The sequence below is a fragment of the Stegodyphus dumicola genome, chromosome 1, assembly GCF_044657685.1.
Source record: "Stegodyphus dumicola isolate Sdum_Otavi_A_Nest chromosome 1, ASM4465768v1".
NCBI classification, from domain to species: domain Eukaryota; kingdom Metazoa; phylum Arthropoda; class Arachnida; order Araneae; family Eresidae; genus Stegodyphus; species Stegodyphus dumicola.
The window spans coordinates 236878578-236900377 of NC_140768.1; the positions used below are offsets into that span (position 1 = coordinate 236878578).

Below are 21800 nucleotides of genomic sequence, written 5' to 3' on the forward strand. Positions count from 1 at the left end.
TCTCTTCTGTACAATCACCTGAAATTCCAGATTCACAATCGATTATTCGGATTTTTCGTCTTCTTGCTCCTCTAACGTCGTAACTATTTTTATCACTTCCGTCTTCGTTCTCAGAGGCAAGCTGTCTATGTAGTGATGTAATTTCGTTCGTTATTGCCGAAAAATTAAACTCATCTTCGCTAGAAGTAACTTCTTCGTCGTGTTCCATACGTATTGGGCTCAGTAACTTTGAAAGAAATACTGCGATCGGCAAGACGGTTGAGTTCGAACTGATGTCGAAGACAGAGTCCTACCCGCGATCGCAAGTATTTTTGAGATAAGACATTTAATCGCATAAGCATTGCAAAGACAACCTTTATTTGAGATAAAACATCCTTATAGCTATTCAGACACCTCGTCATATGATCTACAAAAGGCCAAGTAGATCTCTCAAGCGATATTCCTTAGGTTAAACATAAATAAACACATCGATTCGAATGGTGCCCTCTCAGGCACCGCTCGAGTTATCGCATCACATGCAGTGGTGCCTAAGAGACACCGCTCGAGTGCAAAGGGTTAAAAATGGCTCCAAAAACCTGTATGTCTTTGCAGCCATTTTTAATAATCCTGCAACAGTTATAGACACGTAGACAACGTTTTGCGCGATGCTGCTCCAAATGTTTTGCGAATGGATGTCAATGCTTACTTGCATCCAGCATCTCTAGTATCAGAATACTTGAAAATAGAAGATATAATTCGAATTGATGGATCAAACTTGAAATCGATTAAGCATGTAAGAGATGCCGCCGAATTTTAGAGCATCAAATGCTTCCTCTGACCTTTCACAGGATTTAAAAATTCATTTTCAAAACAGTGGTTTCAGTTACAGAAGATTTGGTCAACAATTCGGTGAATTATATGAAATCAAGGTGTGAGGTTTGCATGCTTGTCCAAGTGGCTACCATATAGCAGATTAGAGAAAGATTTGTTGCAAAACAACAAAGCTCAATGTTCATCCATGTTTAAATTTCTCTAAATTTGACTTTAAATTCAATATCTTCAGATTAATCAGCTGGCAAACTATAATAATTCATGTTAAATAAGGCTTTTGTACAAGTCGTTTTTTTTTAAACATTTTTCATATCGTAACAAGCTATATTTCTGTCAATACCTTTAAATTTCAATGGAGCAGTATATACAACATTCGTTAATGTCCGCGGTTAAACCTTAGAAAATATTAATTACCCGCGGGAACGTGAATATTTCTGTAAATTTTAAAACTATTTTCTTAAGTTCATTTTCTATTAAACGCAGTTTTAACATTGTGCTTTGATTAAAAACTTTTAGTTGTAAATAAAAGTTTTAATATTAAGATTTATTTTCATTTTTGCATTTTCGATTCCTACATACATACATACTTTATGTTTTCCCAGGCGAACGGGCTGGCTGCATGCTTGCCTTTAAGGTTTTCTTCGTATGTAAAGTACGAGCCAAGTTTTCTTTTAGAAAGTCCTCAATGAAAGCATGTCTCGTCTAGGCACATAGCTTAAGACGTTTAGCTTGCCATAGTCAAATAACATAACCTAACCTACCTTTTGATTCTTATATAAAGTATTCAAGAAATTTGAGAAATGTTTAGAATTTGAATTAGAGAAAATTCAGATATCATGCTTTCTTTAGAGTTTAGTATAATTGCAAGCACAAATACTTTAGAAACCTTACTATTATCTCTATAAGTTTACAACTATTATCTCTAAAAATTGCACTACCTAAATGGCATGTGTAAAAACAAAACTTATGCTTGCAATAAATATAACATTCGAAATGAAAACTGTTAAATATTACACCAAAACTCAACAAAATTCTGTATTACAGAAGCACAAGAATATATTACTAATACAAACATGTGAAATAAAAAAAAAAGCTACCTTTGTCAGAAAATCACAAATTTCTGGCGTTGGTGTCGTCATTTCCAAAAGTGGGCATATCACAGAGATTATTTCCTCATTCTGAGATTTAGGAAGCCAGTCTAAATTCTGAAAATAAACAAGAAGAAAGCTATTAAAAGTAATGCAATTATTTGAAAGCATATGAAAAACGTTTCGGTACTCCATGTTTAAAACCATGTCATATTTTGTTAAATTCTGAAAATAGATTCATTAGAATAGGAACCTCGAGTCAAAGTTCTCGGTTGCATTTGGTCAAGGGCTTCTTTAACACTTTTAGACTCCTATATTACATACAACTTTGACTCTTCTCCAATATTACATACAAAGATTTCCCGAAAAACACTGCTTAATTTCTTATTACATATTTCAAAACACACTTTCGTAATTTTATTCCGTTAAACTTAAAGAAAATGGCTGTCAATAAGAGATGGGATATTCGAATCTTAAATTCCAAATATTTTAAAAATGATTGCAAACACGAACTATGGGAGTTGTTTCCTTTTTTTTTTTTTTTTTTTTTTTTTTTTGTTCACCCAAGCCAAATCCTAATGTGAAAATTCTAAAAGGTTTAATTCAAAACCTTGGAAACATCCGTTTTTTTATGCCCAACAAAAATATTCGACTTAACCGAACATACAACAAAACAAACAAACATACAACAAAAATATTCGACTTCCCGAAGAGGAGGGATCAAAGTAATAGTTGCAATTTTTAAGCACTTAGGCCACCAATAATTACTTCGTGGTGATTATGAGCGCCGTACTCTTTAAATTCCCATCAAACATTTAGCGTTTACATCAAGTGTTTATCGCTGCTTTAAAACATCTCTACTCTTGATGTAACTTAAAAATGACACTAGAAAAAACTAAAAAAAAAAAAAAAAAAAAAAAAAATGTTTACTCAAACATTATTCGTCAAACTCAGAAAATGAACTTCAAGATTCAAGAATTTTAATGACGCATTTCAGTTACTAAAATTTATTTATAGTTTCTTAACAAACATAAATGCATTTTTAAAAACCTATTTTCCTTTAAACTCGAAATTTTGCTTTAATGAAAGTATCCAAATATATAGAAAAACATTTTTTCTTTCTAACTCTTATAAGTAAGTTTTCATAGATTCGAGAAATTCTATAAAGTTTTAGGATGTTTTCAAAAAATTCCTCTCGTCTCTGTTTTTAAGATGTGCACACAGTCGCTACGGCAATTGCGAAACAATGCTACGAATCTTATCTTTCTGTTAAATGAAACATTTTCATGGATCCTTCAAGGCAAATAACACTTTATTTGCTTAACCTAAATGAACTCTTGGCCTTCCAATCAAGACACATTAAGGCATTCGACAGTCACTTTCGTTGCCATGGTTACGAAGATTACGTGCTTTATTCCTTTTAACTGTACGAACAGTGAATGGCTTTCATTTAAAGATCATGGTGCGGATTAATCGATTTTAGAATGCAATTAATATACGCATCTTGGCAGCAATTTGGAATTTACATCTTTTCACCTAAGACAAAGAACATTTAAGGATCTAACTTAAAATATTAATTTGCAAATCAGTGTCCAAAGCATCAAATAATTTACTAGGTGAAACATTACTGAAAGCAGAATTAAGATATATCGCAGTCATTTCTAAACTACAATAATAATAATAATAATAATAATAGGAGAAGCATACAAATTTAAATATTAATTAAATATATGGTAGCAGCAGTAACGTACTCACTCTGTCGCTTTTTTAAATGAAAATCGCATGGATTAATATTATTTAAATCACGACAAAACACTCAAAGGCTAAGAGAAGAGATGCCTTCGCGTAGGATGTTTTAAGAAAAACCGCTCTTTTCATGTTATACATGGAGAAAGCCAGGACATTCGCCCATATTTGAACTCGGGTCGAACTACCAGTGTCCAGCAATCTGAAATCCGCAGGACTTAATAGTAACACAGACCCACAGAAAACGTAAACTCAAATGGGCAGCAGGTGACGATAAACGGGGGCACCTGGCGTCTACCACAGATAAGCAGATGTATGCCCCTCGTCTTCACAATCCACCATTTATTGAAGAATTTAAGAATTTAGGAAAGTTACATGGCCATACAAGGGCTAGGTGGCAGTACAATGGCTACATATTTGGAGACTGTGGATTCAAGAAACATATTGCAATGCCTGAATAAAACAGAGAGCATAAGATATAAAAGTAGTACAAAAATATGTAGTACAATATAAAAATACAAAAGTAATAAATATATAGTAAAATAAATACGTAGTACAATATAAAATTAGTACGATATAAAAGTACACTTAGTAGACAGGTGACGAAGGGCGGGGACACCTGGCCTCTAACAGAGATAAGCATTTATACGTCCCACGTCCTTCTCTGGCTAGAAGCAGTAACTTCCTAGAGCTTAATGGGAGCACCCTTAGGGAGTTTAAAAGAATACAAATACAATGAGTTTGCTTAAGTTCGCGGTTCGCCAATCATTACAATTCGCATGATCATAATCTTGAACTAAGTGTTCAGATTGCGCATGCAGCGCATTCCATGCGGAATCTGCAGCTCTGTATTGCAGAATACATTCTGTTTTGGTGACTAAAGTAGGGGTCGCTAAGTGAGTGAAACTCTTGTATGACCTGGTAGATATCCTGTTCCAGCACTGCAATCGTAATGATAATCTGACATAGCTTATCCACAGTCACATGATTTGTATAAAAAAGCTTCTGTGAGTGTCCACATTACTGAAGCAGTGGCGTTGGTGAGATGACATTGATACACATAGTTGTCTGCGGAGCCTTCTGCTTCGCAAACGCATGTTGCAGTTTCTGAAATGCCAAAGCGAAGCAAATAAAGAGGAAACGGTCCGTGGCTTATGACAAAGTTGGGTATTTGTGGGACGGACACGTGTCTTTAAAGGTTGACTTTCGAGAAGAAATCGTATGTACGTCTCTCGGTATCACTTAGTCCCATCTCTGTTGCTCTTTCAGGATGACGTTTCGAAGCAGCTTCTTTTTTAAGTAAGATGGATGTGCCGGAATATTGATTTCCTCTGCGCTTATGTTGCTACTTGCCTCTTTAGCCAGTATGTCGGTTGTTTCCTTGCCTGTCAGGCCTGAGTGTACTCTGACCCATACCAGTTGTATGTGGTATCGCTTTATGGGTATCGCTTTGCAGAACATGTATGTTTATAATGAGTGGAGAGGAGTGATTATGAGTTAATGCTGCCAGAAGAGTGAATATGCTGTCTGATTAAACATAATGGAAGAACAGGGTAAAGCCAGAACGTATTCAGTAGCCGCTGTTATTGCTAGCGCTTCTGCGTGGAAAACACTGTTCCAGGGTTGTAAGTAACCCTTCAAAGTGTGAATTGTAGATTCGTCATTGAACCGTGCAAAGCCGCTGCCTTCTCCATCGGAGGTCTTGGAACCATCTGGTAAGGTCTGCTCCTTGCATGTAGTGATGGTGTCGATTGCTGTTGATCTGAACATGTATGCCCAGACCCCTAAGCCCTGAGTGCGTGAGCATGAGGTTAATGTTAATAAGGCATTCATACTGAAATGGGCTGAATGTTACACTATGGAAACACTCATCCCGTCTTAGCTGCATGATCCTAGTGCAGAAGACCTTCTGTTGTATTCGAATATGGACGGGATTAGTCTTGAGAAACAATGGTATAATTGGTGAGTGTTCTCCTGTATGCCTTGCACAGGTTTACAGCAAACGGTGTAGAGAATTTTGCAAATTCTGTCCCCATGTCGCGCCTTGTAATTGGTCAGCATTTCGTGCTATCGCCTTAGTTTTAGTTCTTAAGTAATACAAGGGAGGGATCCATGTCAGTCTTTTATTCCGTATAAGATCCAGGAAATTTAAGTCCAAGACGATCTCGATGCACGGTTTTCGTGTGGAATTAGTACGCGAATAGGAATTATCAGGGCCTTTGACCTCTCTGCAGTTTGAGGTTATGAGACATGGACTGTAAACTGACTACAGATGTGGTGCTTCTTTACTTGATTTCGTCCTGAGTATGTCCTTTGACGAGAAATGTTGTGTCGCTCGCACATGCGATAATGTGTACGTATTGTGGCCAGCTGGCGTCTATAATAGAATTAAAAGTGATATTCCAAAATATAGGGTCCGCACATAAGCTATGTGGGCAGCCTTATTGTTGCACTTTGGTGGTTATACCTTGGTTGTAGACAATGATTAATGTGCGGTCTTTGAGTTAACTAGCGAATGTATGATGAAGCTCTGTTGAAAATTCAGCTGTTCTTAGGGCTTGCTTGATGACAGGCCACTAGAGAGTGTCAAAGGTATTTTTGAGGTTAATTGAGAGGAAGGCTGTGTGGAGCTGTTGTGTCCTACTGAATTCGATGTTGCGGTGTAGCTCTTTCAAACCTTGTAGAGTGGAGAATCTTGGTCGAAAACCATACTGTAATGGGCTTATAAAATTGGTTGTACTAAAATGTTTCCGTACACCTTAGCTAGGGCTGGAAATAGACAAAAGAGACGTAGGGAGCGTGGGTCCTATGGATCCTGTGTGTCTTTGGGATATTAAAAGAAGAAAATCACTTGACCTATTTTGAAAGATTTTAGGAAAAGTTGCTGTTTAAATAGCCAGTTAAAATATCGCATGCAGAATGAAAGACGAGAGATATATGCTATTTTGAGAATACTATAATCCAGGATATTTGGTCCCTGGGTTTTTTCCTTAGGTAACTTGCGAAAAACTTGTCTAATCTCCTGGCTCGTAAAGAGGATGTCATTTGGCGTCAAGCGAGTAGAGGTGTTCTCTCTAACAGTTTCCTGCATGGCAGTATCATTAGCTGAATCATCTGCTGGAAATACTGTGTTCATAATAATTGTTGTTGTGTTGGAGGTATAGCTGTTGCAGTGTGTTATTTGATCTTCCAGTAGAATCTTCCAGTGATCTTCCATACATGCAAAAAGGAGGGAGAAAATACCTTTGGTCGAGAAGCGTACCACTTAAAGGTCGCTCGAGGGCGGGAGAGACGATACCTTATACACTATTTTAATGTTGACACAATCAAGACTGTAGAATCATATAATGCATAGCGATGACTAAAACTTCTTACTGACACCATTATTCATTGGTGACGCTATGAAACATGTAACATTAGTAATACTAATGCTGAACACTAATATTTCACTGAATGTGAGCACAAACAATTCAATGATGACTAATATTTCATTGACACTGATATTTTACTGATGACGCAGTAAATCATTTAACACTATTAACCCTTATACGGAATATTAATGATACAAAAAATTTAAACGTAGGTAAATCAATGCTGAAGGACTTCCTCTGATAACTAGAATTTTGCTGGCAATATTTCACTGATGACACTTAAAATTACCTAACGTGAATATCGCTTAAACTGAACTTCCTTAAGCTGAACACGATCACAAATTATTCGCTGATGAAGGAAATTACAATTGGACAACATTTAGCACTGTGCAGTCTATAGTAGGTTGAATTACTATACATTTAATGACACTGGGGGATGGCGAATGGGCTTTAAATAAATAAAGGAAGCTAACAATTGGAATACTATTTAAAATGTTGGTAAACGAATTTATACATTGGATGTATTTCTTCGTCTGATACTATCTCACTCGCTTGTCGTGTAATCCAAATAGAGCACTATAGTATTTTGATCACGTTTTGGTAAACACACATTAGCAATTAAAACACATTAAAGCTAACATATCACTGCAGTGAAACTTTGAAATTCGCCACGAACAATAAATACTCAGTATGGAAATGTAAAAAGACATAAAATAAAAAGCATATTTATGTTAGGCTTCCATTTTATGTGCCACCATATATTAAATGGATGGAAGTTCAAACAGAATTAATAGCGTAAGAAAGATATATGGCATCACCTGCTCTTTATTTTTCTCCATTATTTTAACATCATTTAACATTAAACTCGATCGTTGCGGTGGAAACTGCAACTTTTTTTTAAGAATTTCATGTATTGGGAGTCCAAGAAACTAATTTTTGCAAAGCTTTGAAATAAAATATTTAGCGGTTTTGCGATTAAAATTCGATATATTTGAATGATTAAAAAAATAAGGTCTGAATTTCGGATCTCGAATGTTTTTCAAAATTCACGGCACTCGAAGATTTGAATATCCCAGTCTTAACACTTGTTTTCCTCCATTTCAGCGAGTAACATAGAAATTTAGATTCAATGTTAGAAACAAAATACAAACACATGTGTTATATAATTAATTATACATAGTTTCTATATTATGTACAGCTCACTTTATATACTAATGTAACAACGGTACATACATCTGTTAACAAAACAATTACGTATTTATGCTGTGTTATGTTTAACTTAATTTTTAATATATATAATACCTGTTACCGACAACATTCAATTTATAGTATAATTTCTATGTTTTGTGAAAATTGTGCGTTATATATAAATAAGTAGTATTTCTTTTATTAAAATGTACATAACAGTTATCAATGTCAGTATCGGGAAATGAGATAAAAAGAAAATTAAATATGTTGGCACACACGATAATTTACTTAATACAGAGCATGTTTACACATTTTTAGAAAAAAATTTGGGCCAATTTAATAATGTTAAAATACAGAGAGTACTCTTTTAAATGTTCAATTTGATAGTCTTTTTTCTGTACTACACCGTAATTTCCATTGTGGAGGGATATTTTGCAAAATTTTCATTAGGAATGATTTTCATTCCACTTCTACTAATTTTCACATTCCATCAATAGTTGTGGGTTGCGCTTTATAAACGTTCTTTTCAAGGGACCAAATGTACAACAGTCCATAACTGAAACGTCTGAAAACTTTGTGGCAATATCTAGTAAATGTATATATGCAATACATGTACCAGTCTTAAGTTTTTTAAGGAATGCATTGGTAATTTTCGAAATAGTGCTTGTTGCTTTATCTTGTTGAAGATTCTAACTTTTAAAGTCATCGGGATAAAGAAATGGAATTTCTTCTGTATCTCTTGATGGTATGTTAAGTTTGATTTAACATTTCTTTTTCATTCATTTTATTTTTAACTTCCCATTGTAAAACACTCCTGCGAAAATCATAAACCCTTGACTGAAAATTTCTTTGCACTGACAGAACCAGCTTTATAGAGTTTTTTCATTTTGTTTTCGATAATAAATAGATCTTTTTTCTGTTGTGCAGTCATTCAGGTAAACACATGCCCCATCAAGGGTCACAACGTATTTGCATTTATGTCCAGCTAAATAGTTTTTATACAGGGTTCCACAAATTGTTCTGCGTTGAGCCACATGGCTTGGCAAAAACTGATGAAAATTTGGTTTTTTAGGGTATTTTAATTTTTAAATCTTGGTTTATTATTTTATTTATTGCTGCTACAAATGAATTAGAGACTCTGCAATTGATTTCTGCGTCGGCATATTTTCTCTTGTTACCAACGATTAACTAACTTATTGAAGCACCCTTTTTGGACATATGTTTGGAGTAATTTTTCCATGTTGAAGTAATGATTCACGATTTTTACCTAACCGATTAATAATGTTGCTTATTTTGCACTTAGAAATTTTAATACCATGCATTTAAGAACGTTTTTGAATTATGGAATAAGAATATTTCTCTTCGAGAAGAGCACAAAACTTATCCTTCAATCCACAGCTTGTTCATCTGCGAAATTTAGAAAGAAGAATAAATTTAAAAGTAACAGACGATATTTCTCAATTCAAACAATAAGCTATTATCAGACAGTTTTATTCCAAAACAAGTGCTTGTTTTAAAAATTATTTATCGAAATAGTTTCAAAAATGTATAAACAACATCTGTACATTAGCTAGTTATGTACATTATGTGTTCATTTACTTTTTATTGTATAATTTCTCAGTTATATATAGCTTACTTCAATAGACGTCTTTGTTACAAATATAAAAATCAAAGAATATGATGAGAGAAAATTAAATAAGGTTGCATATACTATAAAGTTTTATATATTAACGTAACACAGAATTTACGAATGTATAAATTTTGTTTAAACATAATTTATGTTAATTTAACATAAATTACGTTTAAACATATAACATAATTTATGTTAATTTATTTTTCATTACCTAGTTTCTGCATTATTACGATCAACGAATGAGATAAAAGAAAATCCATTACAGCCGTGCATACGATTTATAGCTTTCAAATGAAATTATATTCAACAATAATCAAAGTTTTATATGTATTATACAGGTTAAAAAATATATTTCTAATGCAGCAGATTTTCAATTCAAACGCCACTTTCCGTTGCATAAAAAAATTTATTTTATTGTCATCTCTCGGTGAATTTCGAGGCCACACATAATTCTTTGGAAAACCACAGGTGTGCTAATATTTTCCCATCGAACGTAACTAACAGCCAATGTTAAGAAAGCAAACACATCATAAAACAGATATACATCTTAACCAGTTTAATAGAATATCAAATTTCCTTTAATTTCAAATTGCCAAATTACATCATAAAATATTTTTGTTTGATGCTGTTATTATTTAATGTACTCAAAACACATTAATTCGTGAGTTATTTTCTCTTAGCACAGCTGTTTAAACAAAATGCGATAAAACTTCCATATTTTATAGTTAATGCCAAAGAACAGAAGATAAAATGTTAACCTTTCGGTGAAAATAAAAAAATGAAAATTTATTGTTAAAAGAAATATATTCCGCTTCTCTTATGCATAATAGATCCAATAACACATTTAGTTAATATATGACATTATAAGTCTCATTTATTAAATCTGACAAGCATTTGAATCAGTGTCAAAAGATCCGGGAGCTTTGTCACGGAGTTTTAATAAATGGACGGATTATGGAGAATTTATGACGTAAAATGTTACGTTACGTGGAACAATGTAATGCCTGGTTTCAAAATGTTAAACTAAAAGTGACACTTGCTCTTGGGTTTCGGATGAAGAGGCCAAGTTGTTGATGTAATGAGACGAAAAACCAGTAATTCTCCAAAAATTAATTGAATCTTTGTAAACAGTCTACATATAACCTGCTACAAATGTTATGCTCAGGGTTTTGCTCAAGTAATAATAACAGGATAAAATCCGTAAGACAGAAATTAATTTCTGCCATAAAAGTGGCAATAACGAGCTAAAATAACTAAAATCTCGTTTTAGTCTCTTCTCTGTTATTAATACATAATGAAGAAATTGTATATATATATGGGAAAATTCTGGTACATTTGAGATTCAAGTTTTCGGTTTTATATAAATTTTAAAGTCTGTAGAGTCATTAGGTATTTTTTGGAAGCAGGAGAAGTGAAAAATGAGTAACGCCTTCGCCAGGAATCGAACCGCGGACCTCTGGAATACGCGTCCAGCGTGCAGACCACCACACTACGAAGGCACTCTAAGAAGGTGGGAGAAATATCTTATAAGTCTTTAATAAACAATTGGATGAAATCTTTTTACGGGTTTTGATCTCAAATAGACCAGGAGAACGAAACATGTTTTCGAAACATATTAATCGACTTTTATGAAGCTTTAGTTCATTTTCTCCTGATGAGTTCTGAATTGGAGTTTCAAATAAAGGGAGATTAATTTTTCATTTGTATAACTCTGTATGTTTTCCTTTCCGACTTAAAAGGAATAAATGTAATTCTTAAGAATATTTTCTTTTATTTTTTATCTTGATTCATTCAAACAAAAATGCATTTAATTGTTTTTTACTAGCTTGACTAATAATTTTTGGATGGAAATTCTTCAACATTTATTATGCTTAATACGTTTGGTGTATCCTAATTTTGTGATAATATCGTTTTAAGCTCCTTCCCTGATTTTTTTCTCAGGGCCCTTTGAGAAAGATTAACCTTAATAGTTGCAGAGATTTACAGAAATAATGTATATGATGACAGCTACAGAAAAATCAATACGTCCCTTACCATTAACTTCTTCCATAAAAACAAAACCCAAACACTGCCAACATGTACTAAAAAACAGAATAGCATATTCAAAATAATATAAATATAGTTGAGAAGATCTGAAGCTAATTCATATTTTATTTCCCCAACCTAATTATTAAAAATATTTTGTGCGTACGGGTTCATAACAGATTGAATGTATACAGGTCCGATGATAGGTTAATAAAATTTATTTTATCAAAAGAAACATTTCAGAGTTCTGGATATTTCCACAAAAATACTGGTGTGGCTCTTCACAGTATCACAGAGCGCAATTAATAGTTACACTTCAAACTACTAGAAAAGTTAAATACAACAGAATGGAAAGCGCATCTAAAAGGCGATATCTAAAATCACTCTGAACTAACAACTAAAACTACTGAGGGCAGATGCTGTCTCCGGCAGATGCTTATATAATTTTCATCCGGCCGCCGAAATATTTATAGTACTTTCTGCTTCTCGAAATTACTGGAAGGCATATGAGGCCAGATACGGTTACAGCTAATATAGTGATCAACTGCATTTATTCAATTACAATACCTATTACGCAGATATACGGGCCGAATCACAATATCGCCAAATGATCGCCAAATTTGCCGACTTTTGGTGATAAAAATTCCCAAACCGTTGGCAGCTTAGCAATATCTTGCCAATTTAGCGAGATGCCATACACTCAATGTTAAATAGATTTGCCCCTGTATTCTTATTTTTCTAGCAGAGCATCCTACCTCTATTAATTTAGAAGTCAAACAACAAAAATCAGAGTTATATTTTTAATTAATTAATTAAAAAAATATAACGCTGATTTTTGTTGTTTGACTTCTAAATTAATATTTGTTATTTGTTGCGTGTTATTGTATCTTAATCCTACCTCTACATTTTCATGTTACATTATACAGAAAAATACCACAATTTCACATATAATTTGCATAAAATGCTAGCAGTTTAAATTTCAGTGTACGAAGAAAATTACTTTGGCTTGAAAGTTTAAGCTTTCTCTGAATATAATTAGAAGGATTTCTCACATGTAAGAAATTATACAATGAGCACTATAGCTCATTGCATAATTTCTGTTGCATCTAAATGTAGAATCATACGGTTCAAGCCCTGAACTTCATGTGAAAAAGGAATTAGACAAGCAGAATACAAAAAGAAGAGAAGCATACTCATGTAAAGCATAAAATCAGCCAACCATATGCTTGAGTTTTGATTAAAATCTATGGGAAACATAAGACTGCTGTTTTGTTTAGTTTTACCCAAGTAGACGAATCTTTATATCAGTTTCCGTGACGCATTAATGGCTGTTTTTCTAAAAACAGAAGTTTGACATATGCAAGTTGTTATAGCTATACTACCATTGGAATGCTTCCTTACATAAGCTAGAATCCCTGCATTTTTAGATACTGGTAAAAAGTTTATTCATATGTCAAACAATAGTATGCATGGCCACGCAACAAGAACATATGAAGGATCACTTTTTCTGTGCATGTAATTGATAAAAAAACTCAGCCTTGATAGTAAAAAAAAAAGCTAAACCTATGCGTTAAAGGCCTATCAAGTTGCTCAGAATGCTTTAAGTTCTCTACAACAATAGCGAACACTTTTTTGAGAACAGTGCGGGGAACTTAAGAAACAATCGGGAGAGGAAAAAAATTCGAATTTTTGTTAGATGGTAAAACGTCAATCAAAAGCTGCATTTTTATGTTTTCACTGTATTACACATTAATACAGCAGAAGAAAGCAAAGGTTCGAACTGAATTTGAGTTTTTCGCTACTTTCGTTTTCTTCCAAAACGTGTTTCTTTCTTTCTTTTTTTAAAAGCTGACTGAAGTTTTCTAATCTCGTAAAAATTTTACTCTGTTATACCGAATTTTAGTATTCAATACATATTTCATTTTTAAGAATTCTTGCATTTATCAGATTATGGAAAAGCACACTAGGGTTATCTGCCGTAAGTGAAGGGATGCTTATGCTGGGAGCTTTCTAAAAGAAACTGATTGCTATTCACATGCGAAAGCCCAGCAAAAACAACCAAGCAGGCAGCTTATTCGCCAGCGTTTAAATCCAGGTCAAACTACCAGCATTCGGCGGTTTTAAACAAGCTTGGACATTGTCGAGACTCGTTAGAGAGCCTCATTGTTTAAAAATGAATACTAAAAAGTAAATTTCTACTTTACAAAAATTATATACCTATTTAATTATCTTAAATTTATTCAGTAATATCTTTTATGTATTCAGTAATATCTTTTATGTATTCTCTCTAATTAGTAAAAGAATTTGAATGCTCTAGCAAAAATAAACCTAAAAAATCAGATAAATGTCTTCAGAGATAACGAAAATTGACATCAGTTCGAACATAATCAAAAAGCTTATTTTAGATAAAATGCTCAGTACATCATTTTTACTTTCATTACATTTGTAGGCTTTCACTTGATATAGTAAAAATTAATCGTCTAAAAGAGTAAAAGAGATAAAAGAAATTATCGCTATGCCTAAAAGTAAATACAAAGGCTTAGAAAGGTTAATATAAAACTTTTTTTCATCAAACTGAAATTAGAACATAAATGAATGCTCTTGTGCTAATAATATCAATGACAACTCGTGGCGATCCATCTACAGTAACAGTCGAATTTCAATTTAAAACGTAGAATAGTAATCAACGACTACACAATTAAATTTAAATCTAAGCTGGCGCGGAACTTCTAACCGGCATACCAAATTCAAATGTCAGCTGCGATAACGCAAAACCGAATAATTACAAATTTATCAGAGCTCGCAGAACTAACGTGACGTGCCCGCGAAAGGCAGAAACACGCGCTGCCCTACAATACAAAAACCTCAGCTTAAATATTATCTACCTGATTTTGATTTTGATGAGGAAGCGGAAAGGAGAAGTTATAGTAAAAATCTAGTTAATTTAAATAATAGTAACCATACACATTCTTCGAATAAAAATGACAAGCGATGAAACCAAAATGACACCTAGTTCTTTGTTACATTCATATTAATGAATTATTTTCCTTTTAATAAACTTTCTTAAATTATACTATATAACGACAACTCAACCTAATGTTATTCATTATTTAGCCTCTCTGTGATAGCGAACAGCTTCGGCTATTCGCCAGATGTAAATTATTTTAAACACTTTGAAAGAAGACTCTTCGAGGTATTATTATTTTTTCAGTTCGCGGACTTTGAGGGTAGGTAAAATAAAAAGCATTGTAACGTGAGAGGTATATTTGATGCAAGCCTCGTAAGCGTGCGATAAAATGAAATAAATGCGCAGCTATATCTTGAATAAGTAAACTTTTCTTTACTAACTTTCCTTTATTAACTTTATTAACTAAATGCTTAAGTTACCAAGTGGCATTTTTTAAAGATCAAATACTTACATAGCTAATCAATTTTTATATTAGTAGAATATGTCATTTTAAACAGAAGATTTTGCTACCAGATCTTTAATTTATAAAGAACTAAATTTCCAGTTAATTAGCTTAAAAACATTGAGTCTCACTAAATCAAGTAGATTTTCAATTTTACTTTGTTTTTAATTTAATTTAAATTAATTAGTTTTTTATTTTATGCATTTATGCAATTTTTTAATTCATTGAGTTATTATTTAATTTTTAAATTGTTTTTAATTTAGTAATTTTTTTAAATTTAGTAACTGTATATTTTATTTAGTTTTTAGTTCATTTAGCTATTATTTATTTTTTAAATTTTATTTCATTTTATAATTTTATTTATTAGTTTTTTAACTTTGTTTATATTCTGAATACCTTTCCTCGTATCTAATTCCTTAATGATAAATTCTCTGAAGAGTTAGACTGTAATATTAAGTTCTCAACTTGAATTATTTAAATTATACCACCGCCCCCTTTAACACCATCACTTCCTAAATTATTCGCTTTATGGGAAGTGATAGAGAGCAACAGGAAAAACAACACTATTTATTTGTAAACTGTGAATAAGTAATTTTACTGCTGAGTGAAACTGATATCTACTGAAATATTATCGCATCAGAATAGTCACAGAATACAATACAATAAGGATGACGTGCAGTTCCTGGTAACGGGGTCATCTGTGGGGATGGTTGCTTTAGAAAGATGACGTTCAATACGGATGTTTATTTATGTTTTCAGAAACAATGACCGCTTTCAGAGTCACTTTAGGGAAGTGGTCACCCCAAAAGAATTCACCTCATTAATAATGCATCCTGTAAATGAGGTTTCACTGCAAACTTTTGTTAGAAGCAGAGAAGCTTCTAATAAATCAGTTACAACTGACTCTGGAAGTATACGGAGGCGACGAATGCCTACCTCCCATGCAGTTTCGATCTAAAACTCCCTAAAATTTAACAAATATGGCTTTCTGTTAGTTCACTAAAAGCCTTACTAATAACATAAAACGTAGATTAACTAAGATAAACGCAGATTAAGATTATAAATTTAGTGTATTACGAGATGCGCGTTTATAAGGCAGTAAACTTACCACTGGTGGGAGGAAAAGTTCGTGAGGCAGTTGCGGGTAAGCAATACTAATTCGTAAATCTTACACTGAGCCTTTAAGTGAAATATTTCGTATTCTAAGATTTATATTAACTTTCTGGGCTACACTTAAGAGTAGAAACCAGAAACGAAACAATAACGTACACGACTAATATGTAACCACAGTCAACTCCCGATTAGCCAGAGACGGATTAATAGGGTTTCGGATTAACTGATTTTTCTTTCCTTTTTTTAATGATCAGTTTATTTACTTCAGAAAAATGGCAAAACTACAATCACAAAGCATCAGAATAAGACAAAAATTTCTAAAGGAAATATAAAGATAAAAACGCGCGGCATAACAGTAATGCTAGCACATGATGTGCGCAGTATTTAGGAATTGCTTTTATCTATAGCAGTACATAATTTAATTTTTAATTGTACACAATCTGGAATATAAAACCATTGTTAAGTTATCCATTAAATCTGAAATTCCAAATAGTAAAAGTAAATTAAGTCTACAGCCACTAATCTTCTGTTTCCCATTGACTCGTATCAAAACACAAGAGTAGCTTAAACAAAAACATCAGTATTTCTGTTTTGAAGTACGTGTAATCTTGTTTTGATATCTGATTTCATTTATGCAACCAAATGAACTTATTCTTCAAATCAAACTATCAAAAATACAGGTAATTGCTAGGAGTATTTTTTCAATTATAAAATGGGTTTAAAATTAAGCAAGAAAGCAATATTATTTTGCGTAGGTTTGGAAAAAAACTCTATAGTTTTTGAGACAGACAAAGGTCATTTTCAGACACAATAAGAATAGGCAGGCACAGGTACCTCTTCTTAAAGAATGAAACACGTTTTGCTAAATACTTTTGCTCTTGAAGAAGATCTTATAGACCTCGAAATCCATAGCGTTTTATTCAAAATCTACTCTAATATGAGGCTGATTTTCTGTGTAACTTTTAAAATTTATATTGGAGTACTTCTTTTCCGTTTGATAAAATGAGTTGTATCTCTTTCATACACTTTTTAAACTGCTGTTGAACTAACCGTGGTTTTGAATTAATCCTGCACGGCATCTCCGAAATTCTTAGGTTAATCGGGCTTCTACAGTAACAAATCATTATATTACATTGAATTGATTTTTAATTTATAAATAAGTCAGAGTCTAGAAACACAAACAACATCGTTGCTTAGATAAAAATCACTACTTAACTGATGGGTGTTTTACAAATTGTAGTATACATATACATGCTTTCATCATAAAGACGCTTTTTTTAAACGGATCATCTGGCACCTTCTGATGGGCAACAAAAGGAGACTTCATGTAACTCCCAGAAGCTCAGTAAAACTTACATTAATTCAAATTTCTGTTAGTTTTCGGAACATAATGAATTTGCAGTAACCTTTTTATAAATGCTAACAGAAAGCAATATAAAAATTATTTAAATTTAAAATAAGTTAACAATAGTGGTAGAAATTAAAATATAATAGGAAAAAGTTCCGAAGTATATGCAGATTTATTTGACATTCACCGAAACCTTTAACATTCTAAAAATTTCTGGAAAAATTTCTAAAAATTCGCAAAATTTCGCTTCGCGATGATACTTTAGTTGTAGTTACACAAAACGTTATGTGTAATTTCCATTCTAAGAATAAAGTTTAAATAGATAAAAATTTTCGAGACAGAAAATCATGAAAACGAGTAAATGTATCCACAGTACTGCATTGAATTGATACATATCCATGACTTTATGTTGTCTGTTTGCAAGACTCGTTTTCTGTCAATTAGAATTTAGATCAGTATCGCCTTGGAATTAATAAAACACTTATCGATGTTACTGATTTCCTTTGTCTATAGGCATCAAATTCTTTAGCGCCAGTCCTGCACCCCCCCCCTAAGTGCCCAATAGCACTTCGACAACTGCTATTTGCTAGAACTATTGGGATGTGTACTTCTGCTGGATTTATCGCCAGGACCACAAAATGAATATTCTGTGTAATGACCTATGATCACACGGCATAAGATCTATTCAGCCAGACATTATCACTTCTTACTGAAAATGGAACTACTGCGACCTGAAAAATCTGCTGGATTTTCCATCAACTCACACGTCTGTCCTATTGATCACACGATATAAAATCGAAATGCAGCGAGATATTATCACCAGTTACCATAAATGAAGCTTCGAAACTGTATCAAATATGCATGCATTGACATATTCCAAGATGAATACCTCAAGAATCGCATATTGGAATTGCAGAGTTACTGCCACATACGCTGGAGAATGTTGCACTGGTTACTTAATATACCATAAGTGAAATCGAATGCTGCTTTAGATAGTATAGAAGTTAACGAAAGCTGACTGCTAGTCCAAAATCAATGATGTGGGTCCGATTCCCTTCGGATGGTTAGGCTATTAATATGCTGTCTCCTGGCCACGAATGCAGAAGTGGTTGCACCTGTGGCATCCTGAGCAAAGTTTTAAGTTCTGAAACCCAGAGTCAGAATTATAAAATTGAAAGCCCAAAGCAAAACGTGTAACTGAGGCGCTCTTCTCTCATTTTTTTCAACGAACAAACGTCACTGGATCAAACTATATTTCAAGTAAAATATACTTCACATAAAGTATTTCTTGAAATAATCTTACAATTCAACATTTTTTATTTAAAATTATTTAAATAAAACTGTACGTTTAACCTTTTTGTACGTTTTGTTTTTATGGTTTAAATTTTGTATGTGTTTTACAAAATAAAAAATATGAATTTTAAAACAGGATCTTGTTTTCTAAGAAAGTGAAGAAGAAATAGAAAAGACTAAAGAAATCCTACTGATTTTATTACGGATCTTCATAAAATTATATAGATGTAACTAAATTCATACAATTAAGTTGTTTATGATTTCAGTAATCAGCAATATACACGAAATATAGAATTAAAAAATTCAGTTTCTTTCAACCGTGGAAGTCTTTAATTTTAAGATGATCAGTACGTAAATTGCTGCCCATCATAAGTCATGTCTTTTGATGGGCAGCAATTTACGTACTGATCATCTTAAAATTAATTTTATAACTTTTTTGAAACATCGTGTCATCCCGCTCATCATAATTTAATAATCTACAATTTCAAAAATGAAAAAGACTACAGTTCTTTTTTATCCTTTGTTTCTCAGTAATTGAATAATCACCAGTCCTTTAATAAGTTGAATATTCTAACAGAAAAAAACTTACTAAAACAGGGGAGTTTGCGAAGTTTAGAAAATACTAAAACAACAGAGTTTAGTGTCTTATTCCGACTTCTAAATTTCTATTTTTAAAATATATAAATGAAAAAATCACTTACAAACATTTATCATACAATTAGTTATTTGGAGACCTTTGGAAGTGGAGATCCAAGACACGTGCCAGCCTTTCGCCCTCGCAGAAATCAGCCCTAAATAAGATAAGACTAATCATGATGGATGGGTTTGACCATTCCTGAGCGATGCTAAACCAGCAAATTTCCAATCTTTGGTTTTAAAAAGAAAAACGCCACTAAAACTTGCCCTGCAATCGTTTCGTTCTTTAAATACAAGTTAACGAGTTCCAGTGAAAGGCGAAAGAAAAATTCGGTTCGCAATTGAATATTTTTTTAATGGCAGAATGAATGAAGTAAATTGTGTTCGCAAATCCTGAAAGAACTGTAGCACTTCCCATTTCCATGAAGCAAATTAAAGTTTACCTGCGTAAGGAAACGGATGTTTTTGTGAAGGCATTTTTTAAATTGACGGAAAATAATAACAGTAAACTAATTATGTTCTATATTACACATATTAAAATTTTACAGTTAAAAGTTTATTATAAATAAATTTTTAATAAAAGGCGCGAATAAAAAACTAGGTAAATAAATTAGAAAATGTAATTTTAATTTTTCTAAAAACAAGGTCAAACATCGGAATAACTGGAGCTGGGATATCTAGAGTACGGATAATTGCATGCATTTTCCAGTAGATTGGCGAAGTTACAAAAATATTATTCAAAGCAAATTCCGCAATTATTAAAATAGTTTGCTGGGAAATTTCATCAAACACTGACAATATTACTTTTCGATATGCGCTCGCTCTTCGACAAAATTTGAATTTCGCAAGCAATTTGCCTCCTTTATTAAAAAAGCAGGCTATGAGTGAAGTTAGTCTAGAAAACTGAACACACCTCCACACATAACAGCTGGAGGTTCGTTTACCTCTGTATTGGCTTTTAGCCAAGTTTCGTCGAAAAGTTCCTACTTTCTATATTTCTAGATGGTAAGCAGAATCCAGAAGTAACGAAATACGGGATCCGGCTTAAAGCGATAAATTATTTTGACTATTATGTGCGCATGCGAAGTCGCGTTAAATGGAAGAATACAATAAAATTGTCGATTAATTGATGATCAGATGAATTTGAATAAAATATTATAACGTATAACAAACAGAAGATAAAATTAAGAACTGCAGATTTCGAATTCGTATTTAATATCTGAAAATTCGACTAGAAATACTTTTTTTTACAAAGTTAAAAACAGCTGAACCGTGTTAAACGTTTATATTCTGTTATGCAGTTAACGATATCTTTATCAATAATTGCCAAATTTCAAAATTTTGCTCCATGCAGAGTCGTTAACAAGCAGAACTGGTTCGAGTTCCTTTTATTAGTTTCTAAGAATTCAATAGACGTAGAGTGAAACTTCGATTGGAAGTAGACCAAACATTCAAAGAGCATTTTTTTCTCCTAATGAGAAAGGCACTCGCATTTTTTCTTACCCACCGATTAGATATTTCATTGAATACAGGAGAAAATTCCATTTTTTTTTTCAGCTGAATTTTCCCATTTATTATTTTTCAAATCCGATGCACAATGCCATTTGTCTTGAAAGATCGGTTAATTAAGTTAGAATAGATCGGGGAAATAAATTTAAGTGCAGCAAAAAATGAGTGTAATTTAATAAGCCATATAAGGAAGTCAGATATTTCGCAGCACTGTTTAACAGATGGGCAAAAATGTTCATTAAAGAAATTCTCGAAAGTCTTCGTAGTCATTAAAGATTTTTTATTACTGGTATTCAAGATTTTTTATTACTGGTAAAGATCATTTTCAAATTCCTTTAGATGCTTTTGGGTTTTGGGAATGATAAGCAAGCAAATCAAAGTCATTGCTTGCTTACCAGTTCTGCTAAGTTTCCATTAAAATTATTACTTACTAGAACTGTTAAACGATCTTTTGCAGCTTTAAATCCTAAACCAACTCAGCAATACCGATAACCCGTGCGATTTCAGGGAATGCCAATACTACCACGTAACATCAATGTTAAGCGCGGTCTTATATAGTACATGTATTGTGAAATTATTATACATGCAAATGGTTACAATTTCAGAGCGCACGCACATCATGGTCGATTG

At 32.8% G+C, this 21800-nt stretch overlaps 1 protein-coding gene across 1 annotated transcript in view; it reads right to left on the bottom strand.

The window, feature by feature from the left end:
* The window catches only part of LOC118193980 (C-Maf-inducing protein-like), a 475282-nt gene that overhangs the window by 98454 nt on the left and 355028 nt on the right, over nucleotides 1-21800 (bottom strand). Inside the window, exon 6 of the mRNA XM_085826581.1 lies at nucleotides 1908-2015. Within this exon, the coding sequence (XP_085682707.1) occupies nucleotides 1908-2015 (108 nt within the window). The remainder of the gene's footprint in view (nucleotides 1-1907; nucleotides 2016-21800) is intronic.